Source organism: Diadema antillarum, unplaced genomic scaffold, assembly GCF_040938485.1.
Source record: "Diadema antillarum isolate AM-2024a unplaced genomic scaffold, OU_Dant_1.0 seq00000347_RagTag, whole genome shotgun sequence".
NCBI classification, from domain to species: domain Eukaryota; kingdom Metazoa; phylum Echinodermata; class Echinoidea; order Diadematoida; family Diadematidae; genus Diadema; species Diadema antillarum.
In genome coordinates, this window is record NW_027271357.1 from 259,159 (window position 1) to 273,105 (window position 13,947).

Below are 13,947 nucleotides of genomic sequence, written 5' to 3' on the forward strand. Positions count from 1 at the left end.
CTATCCTGAAAAAGGGATGTAGATATCATAATGTTGGCATGTACGTTCACGTATTGTCAACATTTCTAAGCGAAAATGTTATTTTTACCAACGAAATTTCTAAAACTAAAACAAGACGTTACTAACCTGAGTGTAATGCCTGAGACTTCTTACAAAGGATGGTTATATTGACAAGAGCTCAATCAATTGAGCAGTTATTGTCTTCATTAGATAAGTACATCTCAATAAGAAGGTGAGGACACGTTTTTAGACTATGAGTAAGATCAAATGGTTAAAATAGCCCCAGATAGGTTTTTAAAAGTAAAAAACGAAAAAAAAATCAATAAGCTTGTAACGAATTTTGTTCTAAGAAATACGTCTACAATACTTTGAATCCGTTGCATGTATTATGTTCTATCTATGTTTTATACAGTGCTTTTAAGTTTAGTTTGCAAAGTCTAAATAAGTCAAAATATATCGATCTGGGAGTAACCTTGGACTACAAAATTCACGGCCTGGCGTTCGGCGTGTGCTCTAGCATGGAAGTTCTGAGAGTTGATGTTCTTGATGTGACGCCACCTACGAGAGATGGTGCGCACGAAGCCATGACGCTGACAGTCAGCAATACAGCCATGTGTGAAGGAATTGATACCTTTGAATTTCCCTGTTCAAAATGGTGATATGGGTAGGAGATAGAATTACTTGCATGCTTCAAAACACAAAAAGTACGTGGGAAAATGATGTTTCTCTCTGCTTATGTGTTCACAACATCGTGTCAGCAAAATCCTGACAAAAGTTGATTCATTAAACGAATATCTATACATACTTTGATTTGAATAACTATATCAGGTATAGTTAAAACCAGTGTCACTAACATATCAGCATACTATCATAGTAATCGACAATAGTGCGTTGGAACGTAGCGCTCTTCCGACAGATACATGGGTACTCTCTTACACTGAAACAAAGACACATATATAATTATGATATTACTAAATGACAATGATCTAATCATACTTGCCTAGGAAGCTCTTGGTGAATACTTTAGCATCATCTTTGGACACGCCCAGAGTCTCTGCGAGTCTCTCGGGTCCTGTTCAGCCACATCGGAAAAAAAAAATTGATGAACATAGGGTCACAAATAGATAGCCACAAGGAATACACGGAGGTGATGGTCAATTTGCAGCTATGCAATGTTAGTTCAGAATTGTTACATGCTTGTAATGTCTTCTTTTTTTTGGGGGGGGGTCATAATTATCATTGTGATTAGTATTATTGGTATCATCAACATTAGTATCATTATAATTATTGTTACCATTATCACTACCAACATAATATGGGGCCGTATTCTGAGAGCTAATTAAGTGTCTGATTAGCACTTAATTACCGAATTGGTATTCTGAGAGCATGATTAAGTAGGGGGTATATTAACTACCATAGCAACAAGCGTTTTGGCGGGAAGGACCTACGCGTTTGCGCGTATCAATGCGCGTGCACCTCTGAGAGGACTTAATCACAGAGTTAATTACGAATCGGTATTCTGAGGGTGTAATTAAGTATGAAAGTTAATGGAAAACTTAATGATACCAAAGAGCGTCATTAACTACTCCGATATCACGCATTACATCGTGTTTCCTCTGCCACAACGATGCTTACCGTCTTCGGTAACCGAGGAGCGGTTGAATCTTGTTATTATGGTATCCGTAGAATTCAGAGAAAAAAAGAAATATAGCCGATCTTCGAGGAATTTTGTCATTTTATGTGAGCAAAGAGGTTGAGATCTTCGCGTGCGTAGGTGAGGGGTTGTAATCAAACACCGGAGTGTGCGCACGGAGCTCTTGGGTTGTAATTACAGGGGGCGTGCAGGAGCGCGCATTGAGGGCATATTTGCACGTGTAATCATCATTTTGGCTTCTAACAACGCGTCTGATTGGATGGAATAACAATTAGATGGGAGGGACCTAAGATAATTACAGGGGACTTAATCATACCTTAATTACGTCCTCAGAATACCGATTTTGGCCATGATTAAGGGCCTATTAACTTCACGACTTAATCACGAAGTTAATTACAGACTTAATTACGACCTCAGAATACCACCCATGATTACCATTTTAGTAGGCACTATAGAGGAATGATACAAAAGAAACTCGATAACCAATACCATCGACTGGATAACGTGTATGCACAATATCTTTAGCGGCAGTCTTGGCTGCAAAGGTACAGGGTAATGTCATGTTTAGTGTAAAATTATAATTGCACATTGTTTTCGAATCCCATATCTATGTTTAAAGCATTTACAAATAAGAAAACTCGCATTAGTTAGAAATGAATGCAAGTGAATGTTTCATTCTGGGAGCCATGGCTTTCAATCTTAATCCATCACTTTCCTACTGGAACCTGATCTATTCTGTACCAATGTTATTCAGTCTAAGAGAAAATAACCTTGGTACGAATTCTTTGTCGACGGAATAATACAGCGGTATAATAACAATACTTGAGAATATACCCATACACACCATGGTATGAAATTATCGGTTTTCAAAGCACAGGGGATATTTGATCCCCACGGGGTTACACACATCAGCAAATATATTGTCCCTTTCAACCCACAAGCATGAACAAATTCCATATCTTTACAACATCTCCCACCAAACGAACAACCAAACAAAACAAAACAATCGAGAGGCAAACATGGAAGACCTTTTAAACCTGCCAATATTGTCCAACTTACCAACCCCGTAGATTACCGAGTAGACGATGCGTTTGGTTCGATCTCTCTCTGCTGCACTCACCTTTGTTTCGCTCACTCCAAGCCTTGGTAAGAGAGAAATCAAATGCAAAGCACGAGACATGACTGGACAAAAGAGCACCGAGCAGGTCAAAGTATACTGTACCTGTTGACTAGTTCATGATTATGTGTGAGTGTTTGTGTGTGTGTGTGTGTGTGTGTGTGTGCGTGTTTGTTTGTGTGTGTGTGTGTTTGCATGCGGAGGGGGAGTATTATGACGTCATAAACCAAAATGACTGTCTCCGCATCGAAAACATGCTTGTGTAATTGATGGAAATCAGTTTAAAAAAGACTTACGAGAATATCCTCTGGTGACATATTTGCATACTCTTCAAAGGGTAATGCACTCTTAAGTTGAAATCAGTAGAAGTAAAACAGAACTATGGCTTAATTGCAACCGAAGAACACAAACCATAGCATTGCAACCTTTTAATTTTAAAGAAACAGTAATAACTCGTACTTGCAAATCTAATAAGGCAACGATGCGATCACCCTTAAGACTTTGCAATTAGTTACCATACAATCATCAATTTGTCAATAACTTTACAACTGTAGAAATTCTCCTTCCTAGTCTTCATAACTATGGTACAGCGATTCTTGATTTTTATCATTCGTGCATGAAACTGTTTCTGATATATTTCCGTGATGTTTGAACAGAAGAAAACGAATTATGTTACACAACTTTTTATGACAGAAATACTAAAGTGCAATTCGATCAATGTAATCTTACTGAGAACTACGTGAAGCCATGCATTTATGTACATATACATATCTATTTTCATGGAATTCAAGGGGAAAAAAAGAGTTTTTCCACTATCCAGAAAGAAAAATGCTATGGTACCATTCACAAGTAAGTTGTACGAAGATGTCTCCAGCAGAGTTTGGGTTAAAGACGTCCAGAAGGACTTGGTCCTTAGAAAGATGAGCCAAAAGCCTCAGCTCCATAGACTGGAAATCTGCGACAATAAGGAATAACGTTTTCTATTAGCTGAAATATACATATGTATATATATATATATACACACACAAGATGGCATAACAATCGTCGCTGGTTTGAGGAAAAAATCCAAGCACAGATAACACTTTACATGTGCCTACAATACACACTTTTCCTAAAATGTCCTGTTGCTTTTTCATACTCCGTCACTTTCTCCTGTGGGGCGTCACCACAGACAGTTAACAAATCATAAATACAGTCTCTTGTGAAATATGAAATCAACTTAGGACTGAGGCCATTATTTGGTAAAACTGAAAATATCATATTTTTTTCTATAATAATGCTTTTTCTCTTCAAATACTGGAGATGGGATCGCACGGCCACGCTGGTTGAAAACCAATCAACAGCCATAGACAAGGAACGATTCGTCTATAACATTAGGATACCATGGTAACAATGATGACGTCAGGTGTCTGTTTAGTCATCGTTCGATTTCCCTCCTACAGAAAAAAAAAATGTTCCTTTTGCTCTCTGTTGACAAACGTTGTGAAGTAACACTTAACACATACCAGCAGCCACAAACGTCCAGCCATCGTGCGACACAAATGGTTCCCTCATCCGTAGGGCTGTGGCATTGTGCCCAGTACCTGACATGATAACATGATACCATGTTGCAAAGTTAAAGAACATTTCGGACAATAATTCATCCATACTACGATTTGATATCAAAACATTTGCCACTCTTTATCTACACACATTCTCTTAAATTATCTGCTGTTTCCCATTCAATTATACCCTCATTATTACTGATATTACTACTACTACTACTACTACTACTACTACTACAGTTTTCATTATCATCGTCCCCACCAGTTTGATCACTACCATTGCATTCTACCAGCTAATAACATGTGAATAAACGTGTCCTGCTAGTTACACCAGTCATAACTCTCACATGGCATCCTAACGAAGTAAATACAACTTGCATGCACGCACATGAAATCTCATCCTTTTCATTTACTAGTGGTATGAAAAATTCCATGAAGTACTATCGTGCGTGATAGTCTAAATATAGTAATTACATCAAAATCACATTCACGAACATGTATACAGTACGAAGGTGTTATGGTCAATGAGAAGGTCACGGATTCGAATCCTGACTCGTTACTGGAGTACTTGAACAATACACTTTATTGGGTTCAGGTTCGACTAAGTACATCACTTTGAGCACCACGACGGGGTGAAAAAGCACCATAAAGAAAAGAATAATCACTACTGCAAGTTCCATCGACATCAACTCAGAGACATTCCTAAAACATTTTACTTAACTGCACGTTTGTTCCTCCGAATGTTCTTCCTCTTCTAGATCAACTGGCTGTCTTGGTATGTTCTGAATGTTCTGCACGAGAAAATGATGTAATGATTTAAGACTTGTGTGGCTGCACTACACAGTCCCTGCGTATCACACTGAATCTCATAAAAAGCAAAGTAAGATTTCCTTTTCAAATATCATAGTTGTTGCTAGATTTTGCAAGCTATGTAACGTTCCATTAAGCTTCGTCAGATGTCATAAAATATATCTTTAATATCCTCACAACAGACATGACAGATATACCTAGTGCCAAATTAAGATTAAAATCTACTCTCAGTTTGTCATCAGTACCGCTCCATCACCATCATGTGTTGGGTGCATAGGTATCAATGTGCAATGATTTCAATTCAGATGAAAATTCAGATGGAAATTTTCATTAAATTTCCATTCAAATAACACAAGGACAGTAATCTAAACTGGAACTCAGTATAACGGTACAAAGAAACAGAATAATAATGCTACATAACATACACCAAACACGCCCATTTCCCATCACAGCAACGTTCGAACTTTACACACACACACACACACTTTAGACACACACACACGCTTACAGGATTGGCGGATTGTAATCGTCCAGACGAAGCTGTAGTTTGTTCCCAGCTCGTATGGATGTAACCTTGCTGCACGAAGAAGTGACATTTATTGGGTGTAACCATGGTGTAACCATGGAGGTAATAGGCGAGTACCTCCTTGTAACAAGGGGTAGTTTGACAGCATGAAATCAGTTGGCAGAAAAAGAACTATACTTATTGAAAACTATACTTAAGATTGACATGTTGTATATCTAATAAACACGCCAAAAGACAGGACGGTCGGTGTGTGAAGTTCGCACTTTCAGCAGATGATTGAAGTAAGTGAAATTTAAAAATTCGAATACGATAAGTAGGCCTACATTGCACGATGCTGTTGGTTTGGATGGAAGTGTATATCATTTGTAAAGGAATCAATCTGATTATTCTAATTGCAACATCATCGATTAACCGTCAGTAATGTATCAGTATCGTAATGGAAAAAGATCTGATGTAAATTTTCACTATCCATTGAGATAATGGAGCAACAAATTTTCATGATTTGTTTCTCTCTTAGGGTGTCTCGGACAAATAACATAATGCTGGACGACAATTAACAGTCGTTACATTCCTTGCACTTCTTTTTGATTTTTAAATAAAACTTAACACTTCAAATTGAGTAGATTAATCGCTTGTTAATGCGCTTACGATGCGCTATCGGGTTGTAAAGGAAATTTACCTCACAGTTATCATGTGAAAGATGGCTAAAAGAAATTGACCAAAAAAAAAAAGTCATCCAAATGTAATTATGATTAATAAAAGACATCTAAAAGACGGGAGGGGAGGGTCAGTGATCGATGTACTAGTAGGTACGTACACGGGTGATGTAATCGACGATGCCGTCAATATACGTTGATTTCATCTTCACCAACTACAAAAGAGATTAGACAAAAAAAAAAAAAAACAAACCAGACACACTGAATAGAAAATGATCAAGATATGGCAGTTCACAAACTATGACAATACAAATGTTGCGCAGTGACTCATAAAAGGATTGCGTGTATCATATGTGTGTGCATGGGTGTGCGTGAGTAGGTTGTGTGTGTGTGTGTGTTTGTGTGTTCTTGTATGCGACTTCTGCATACTTCTGTCATTGCCTATCATAAAAATAAAACACATTGCCCTCATCTACAATAAAAAAATCTCACAATTCTGTCACAATAAAGATCTTAAACTTAGATTCATTGCTCTATTTCTGATACATAGGGTCAGACTTTTAGTCATATTAAAAAAAATAATAATAATCCAAGGATATTTCTTAAATCATGTTACACTAAGCTTACTGTTAACGCAATTTTCATAAAATTTTACTCTGCAAATGCTATTTCAGGTTTTCATTTACATCGAGAAAAAAGAATCATACTCTTAGGAATGATAAGATATCATGTTTACCTGTCGGAAGTTTACGACAAGTTCTGGAAGAGGATGAATCCCTCGCAGCTTATGCAACTGCAAATCATTTTAGAAGAAGGCGAGTACAGATATCTTCGTAAAAAACTCATTCTCCTGCTCTCTTTCAGTCACATAATTGTACAACGTACTATCATCTATTTAACTTTCCAAGAAATCTAAAGACCTGCTTTCAACAAATTAGACAATTTCATTACCTCCATAACACATAATTACCAATGAAAGGATCGATCGCTGTTATATTTAACTTCCAGCGTGTCTGTAGGGCACTTAATATTTGCAAGTCAAATTACCAACGGCTCAATACTAACAATGCTTCCTTCTTTAAATTGTGCACAAGAAATCAGACGAGGGAGAAGTACTTAGATTACAAACGAATGCAATGGTCCGATTTTAGAGCATATATTAATATATTTTTTTTCTATTAAAGATAAATGACACAAAAATGAAGTCAACCCTATAATCCATTTAATCAAACTTATAGGAATACGATCAACACACATTTGGACAGGTCAAGGTCGAGCTGACCATCTGAATTTCAATGAGTAGTTTGTCCTTTGTTTGGCTTCTCTTCATTACACCATTATTCATTTGTAAGGTATTGTCCGTACTCGATTGTGATCCATAAAGATAAGACAGCATGTGACGTAGAATGGCAGTGGGTTAGAGAAATGGGGAAAGGTATGAAGGAAGAAGACAAAGGTAACCAACCACAGCTTCTGATGTCGATTTCAAGTTCTGCACATTTGTTCTTGCAAGCTTTTGGCCACGACACTGCTGATCCAGCTTCAGTTCTTCAAACAAAACCTTTAGAAGAACATGAAAAAGAGCACTCTGCACTCAAAATGCATTTCCTTATGTCAGTGTAGGTGAATCTTGCTTTTTTAACCGGTCCTTTTTTGTTTTCTTTCAACAAATTAAACAAACGGCAAAGGACAATAATAACATCAAAAATTTTATCTACATGAATTCTAGGGAAAATATCAAATCAAATCGCATAAATCCTTTTGAAGATTAAACAAAGGTTTGACAATCTTAACCGGTCCTTCTTACGAACTGCATAATATCAGGTACCCTTTTTATTCCATTATTCTGACAAAGAGAAATAAATGCTCCTGTTAGATTAGACACAGCTTAGACGACGTTTTCGGAGAGATGAAGGAATATCGTTTGCTCATTCGCTCATTATAGGAGAATGCTCAAGTCATCACTCAATCATATTTGTATATGCTTTTAGGAATAAGTAAAAAATTCTTAACAGTCCTGCTTAATGTGACACTATTCTCTCACAGGTTTGTCCTAACATATCTTATCACTAACATGAATTACATATTGATTTGGGATGTAGAAAACTACCTGTCTCAGTTGAACATGACTGTTGATTTGAAAAGGATGCCCGGCTGCTTGGTGACATCGTATCTCTGCCTTTGCCATATGCCTCTGTTACGTTGGTGGACAAAATAGTGTACTTATACAGATACTAGTTTTACAAAGATGCATGATTAGGGCTAAACTATACCATATTATATGCCCGATATATGCACGATAAGCGAAAATACAGTAAATTTAGAAGGAAAGGGAATAACCTCACACCAGGGCAGTCTACGCGTGAAAAATGCATAAAGCAATAGTTCGGCGTTACAATCCTGATTGTTGTCATTTACTGCGCTGTCGTGAACTAAAACCTTGCATTTTGTGCGGGAAACCCGTTTTGAGAGAGAGGTTGTCAATATTATGAAAAGCAAACTCCATTTAATGAATATTTACATAACATTATGCTCTGTCATTTAAGGTGTGAATAAATGATTTAAAGAAATTAATCCCAGCATGACCATTTCCTGAAGTAAATAAAGTCCACTGCAAAATCCTGGTCACATCTTTTCCAACACTGATTTTCGTGAATTTTCCGGATATAGTTCATGATCGACCGTGACGTGTAATTGAAACTAAAGATTGCACGTACTTCCAGTTCCACCTGACATGAATCACGTTCTTATCACGCTATCTTTGATGCAAACGTGGTTGTTGCAACTAATCACAAATAAATATATTGTCCTATTTACATTGTGCACTGGACTGATAATCACGAGTGCATTCCTTACGCCTGGGTAAGCGACATAAATTCCTGTAATTCTGATATTTTTTTTCTTTCTTTTTGATAGCACATGTATGCCGACTCCGTACGAGAGATTCTCCAGCCAAATATAATTTACACTAAAACTGAGTGAACTTGAATATATGTCAACTTATTAGGCGCCCCAATTATCTCTAGGAAAATCAGATGATTAGTCGTCTCTGCTTACATGAAAGACAATTTAACCTAGTTGACCTTGCCTTGCTAGAAATCTTTCCTGATACGTCACTTAGCATTCATGTACGAGTGTTAATCTGTCATAGAGCCCACTAAGTAGAATGAAGAGTTTGGTCATGATCAAGGATAAGACATAACAATTACTGCAAAGTACTAACAAGTCAGTGATTAATACAACCTAAAAAGTCTCACATTCACACACGTATTTCCTAAGAGGATGTCGTAATGGTCCTATATGCTCTCAGGTAGGTCACTCATAACTTTAGCTCATATCTCTGTATTTCCCTTGGCCGATAAAGTTATAACATACCTGCAGAATGCCACCATATTCATGAAGAGTTCCACCACTGACCTTGATGCCCTGAACTTCCATGGCTTTGAAAGAAAAACAAGGAATAAAACATATTGACATAAATGCACAAAAAAATACACAAAGACAAATAGACAGACGTATGCATACTAACAAAGAGTGAAAGGTAATGACACTGCCTAAGTTTTATCCACAAGATTCAAGTTTTATCCCATTTTGATACGCTGATCGATGGTCAAGTAAGAAATTAAGAATAACAAATCAGACGAAATGATGAAGCGTCCAGGAACGGACGTGAAACCATTCTCGGAATGAAAATAGTATGTCCATGTGCAATAATTTGATTTTGTTCATATGCCTATAGGAACAACGAACAAAAACTACACATATAACCATCTCTGCATGCAGGTACTCACAGATCCCCCAATGAACTAAACTTAGTCTAAAGCACTTTTAAACACTGGGCTTTTTTTTTCTTCTACAGTCCAAATGTGAGAAAGAGCTTAAGACTCCGTGAAAAAGTCGTACCCGAGAGAATTGGTGTAAGCTTGACCTCGATATTGGTGAAAAGACCACAAAGCTCCTCTTGTTGTAGTTTCCGAGACAGATCGGTCATCACTGGATCCAGTAAGGCTAGATCCGATAAGTGGATTTCGTTGGAAACCTTCAATATCAAACAGTGGAGGATCTTCGGAGTCGGACATAATATATGTCTTATACATACATGTATATATAGCGAATCAATTTACATAAGTTACAACGTAGGTCTTTTTGTTGTCCGTATGGCTTTTTACGCACCCTTTACTAGCGGGAAAGTATAATCCAAGTTTACCGTGATGAACGTGCATTCGCAGCACCCTGATACATCGCAATATACATGATATACAAGTAAGAAAATATGCTTTTTGACAGGGCTTTGATTTTTAGGTGTATCACTGTATCTCCCGAGGGAAATGACTCGGCGAGAAAAAGTCACAGACCCGTCCGATTGCCGCTGCCATCGTGTAGCGTCCCTCAAGATGTTTGTCAAGCAGTTCCGAGAAGGTGATGGGAGGGTTGTCGGGGTTCAGGAGCCAGCTAGCCACTTTAGGGTCTAAGACCTCCCAGGAAGGATAACCTGAAAACAGGCAAGAGGAACAACACATATACTGTCGTCCGGATTGCTCACCTCCCTGATTTAACACACTGCGATATGATGCAAACTCATATACATGAATGCAATGCAAACATGTATGTTCAGGCAAAAAGGAAGAAAAGAGTGAGTGTATTTACAGGATAATACTTTTGAGGCACATTGTTCAATTACTCGTGCGTTTAAGTGAATTGAAAAATCACGTATATCTGGCTATATGTGTTTGTGTGTGTGTGTCTGTCTGTGTGTGTGTGTGTGTGTGTTTGTTTGTTGTACCGGCATATCCCGTTATGACCGGCAGTTTCATATCGAAATTTCGTTACATCCAAACAAATAAAGTGTATAAAGATATCTAATTGATAATATTGGGCCCTGAACTTTATTTCGTTGTAAAATCCGAAATTTCCTTATAACCGTGTTCGTTATAACGGGAGTGCACAATCGATTATATGGAGTATAGTTGAGTTGTCTCACTAACCTCTTTGTGGAATAAGTTGGTAGTGGTGAAGGATAGCGTGCATTAGCTCCTGAGCGTAGAAACAGATTTTCGTGATTTTACAGTCAAGTAAATTCAGCAAAACTGTCCTGTTGACGAGAGTATAAGGAAACAGGAAACAAAACAAAAAAACACACAATAAATAAACTTTTAAACATTCGTATGATTCTATACTGATGCAAATCTCAGCTAATAAACCGCTTTACCAAAAACACTGAGAAAATACTACACAGTTTATGATTCTTATGACATGATCAGTTCCTTATTCCCTTTATACCACAAAATGTTATTAAAAAAATGAAGTTCGTATGGAATAGTACTTTTCTCTGGCACGTTTCTGAAAACAAATTGCATCGCTAATTTTAAGAATGATTCGAACTAACCGGAAGAATAAACTAAAATTTGATTGATATTTATCTCGGAAATGAAAGAAAAGTGGGTTTTTCTCAGGGAATGAGCACCGAATCTGCACTATAAGGATACAGAGATGATCAATAAAACACCTTTTCAATTCAATTCAATTCAATTCAATACCGTTGACATACTTCGCCATATCAGACGCACGTTGCAGTCCATCATTGGTCAGAGGAAAGGTCACAGGATATGAAGAACATCCCGAAGGTTTGGTCACCAGGATGGACGCCAGAATAAAGCTGGCTTTCCCTTCACTGTCGTCAGTGCTGTCCACTCTTCTCTTCTAAGTGACATACAATTTTCGGAAACATGTCATTCCAATGTCGAATTAATTGCTTTACACATGAAAACACAAACAAAAATCATGAACAATTTTCCATGACTCACACGAACATTCACATTCGAACACACTCACACACAAACATACCAGGTAACTAGATTCATCAGATCTGTCAGGACGATGAAACTCTTCTTTGATATGTCAGTACAGCATGTATGTTGTTTTACAAATTTTGCACAAGAAATTTTGTCAATATAAGGTGTGCAGTAAATGGCACATGTGTGCATTTTTATCACCATAAATCAAACGCTAACAATAAAACACATTGGGATTGAATTTTATAAATGATTATACAGCAACCATACACTAATTAGTTCTTGGGGCTCTCTGAGTTGCGACGATCCGTCAGTGTAGATCATCGTCATCAGCACTTTATCAGCAGTGTACAGGTGTTGTTGCCAGGACGCCAACTCTGATGAAGTCATCTCGGTAACAGACTTCCATAAAATCGACCTCTGTCTTGACTCCTGACTATCACTGGAGCTCCCTGCACGCGAAATCTAACAAAGCATATATGATTATACATGTAATTGTCACCATTGTGCAGAACGTGTAAGATTTAACGGTACCATATCGGAACTTAAAAAAACAACAGCAATGCTTTACGGAATTGCTTTTAAATCAGCTACGTCAGTAATTAAATGACATTTTCAGTTGTGTGTGCACTTTATCAATGTAGAGTAAAGTTATTTGTACCTAAAGTACGCACCTTTGGCAGATAGCATCACAGAATTGACCACCTTGTGAACGTAACATCTTTGTACAGAAATCAGCAAATTACAGACTGCCTTCCCAAAAATATCACTAAAGAGAATGTCCCAACAAGATTAACTGATATACACTAATTCCTCGTCCTACCGACAATCAAGAAAAGAAGCAAATCAATTAAATGCCATTGAATTTTATCGTCTTACCTGTTTCGAGGTTGCAAGTGATGTAGAAAGTCTTTCCTCGTTTGATTTCTTCATTGAATCTGAAGGGCAAACATGTCGGAAACGTATCATTCAAAATGAGTTAAAATACTTGAGAAATCAACTACTGACTTTTTCCCTCACTGCCATGTAAGATGATCTACACAACAGTATGTATTTGATTTGTCAGGATTTAAATACATGTACACTTGCAATCATAGATACAGACAAATAAGAACATAATTACCTTCAATTCTTGAAAATCCTCTCAATACATGATTCAAAACGCATTCTTATCATTGCTTTCCTTAAGATGTTATGTGGTAAATGTAGTTTTAGAATGTTTAAAAATGAAATGGAACTACAGCTTCTTTCAAGAATTTACTGTTCAGCACTAACCTGATGATGCTAAATTCCTGCAGAAAGGAACGAGCTTCCGCTTCAGACCGACACTTTTGTCCACGCTGTGGATTATAAAAGATAAATCATAGTTTATTTCTACGTTTGCAAAACGTGAACTGCATTAAAGGTTGAATAGAAGAAACAGGAACTGCGTACTCTCAACGTAAAAATTGCTGACAATGAGTTTATTATTTGGTTGTTCAAGGAACACGGAACAGAAGAATGACTCTTACCTTGCTGGTGCTTCTATCTTCTGGTCTTCAGGTGGTTGAACATTTGTACAAGAATATCTTGCAGAAACTGGACATTCTACATCCATCGTTGCCTCTTTACTTTGGTGAGGAAAGAAGTTGGTGTCCGATGCGGGGCATAAGGCATGAGCCGATAAACCCTGGCAAGCACGTGTGCTGTCATCCATAGACACAGTATCACATCCTGAGGAGCTGGTAGCGATGGCTGATGAACGGCTTGAATGCGTGTGACTCAGTTGCTCGGTGTTTTCAGAGTTTGCAGATTTTATCTGTGGTCTGGCGCGCTTTTCCCTAGATAGATATTCTGGATTTCTTTCCG

General features: G+C 37.5%; 1 protein-coding gene across 1 annotated transcript; it reads right to left on the bottom strand.

Annotated features, from left to right (window-relative positions):
* Nucleotides 1-986: 986 nt before the first annotated feature.
* LOC139730985 (DNA polymerase nu-like) lies at nucleotides 987-13,696 on the bottom strand. The gene is made up of 12 exons (XM_071641863.1): nucleotides 13,611-13,696; nucleotides 12,979-13,037; nucleotides 10,663-10,799; nucleotides 10,211-10,346; nucleotides 9,683-9,747; nucleotides 7,773-7,868; nucleotides 6,465-6,522; nucleotides 5,634-5,702; nucleotides 4,277-4,354; nucleotides 3,612-3,726; nucleotides 2,714-2,796; nucleotides 987-1,072 (listed from the first exon to the last, which is right to left on the bottom strand). The coding sequence occupies exons 1-12, from the start codon at nucleotides 13,694-13,696 to the stop codon at nucleotides 987-989; spliced, it is 1,068 nt and encodes a 355-aa protein (XP_071497964.1).
* Nucleotides 13,697-13,947: the final 251 nt, after the last annotated feature.

Coding starts and splice junctions, on each gene's coding strand:
- LOC139730985 (XM_071641863.1), bottom strand. CDS start 13,696: ATGGATGTAGAATGTCCAGTTTCTGCAAGATATTCTTGTACAAATGTT. Junction 3,727..4,276: donor CTGGACGTTTGTGGCTGCTG/GTATGTGTTAAG, acceptor TTATTGTCGCAG/ATTTCCAGTCTATGGAGCTG. Junction 2,797..3,611: donor GTACAACTTACTTGTGAATG/GTACCATAGCAT, acceptor TCTCTTACCAAG/GCTTGGAGTGAGCGAAACAA.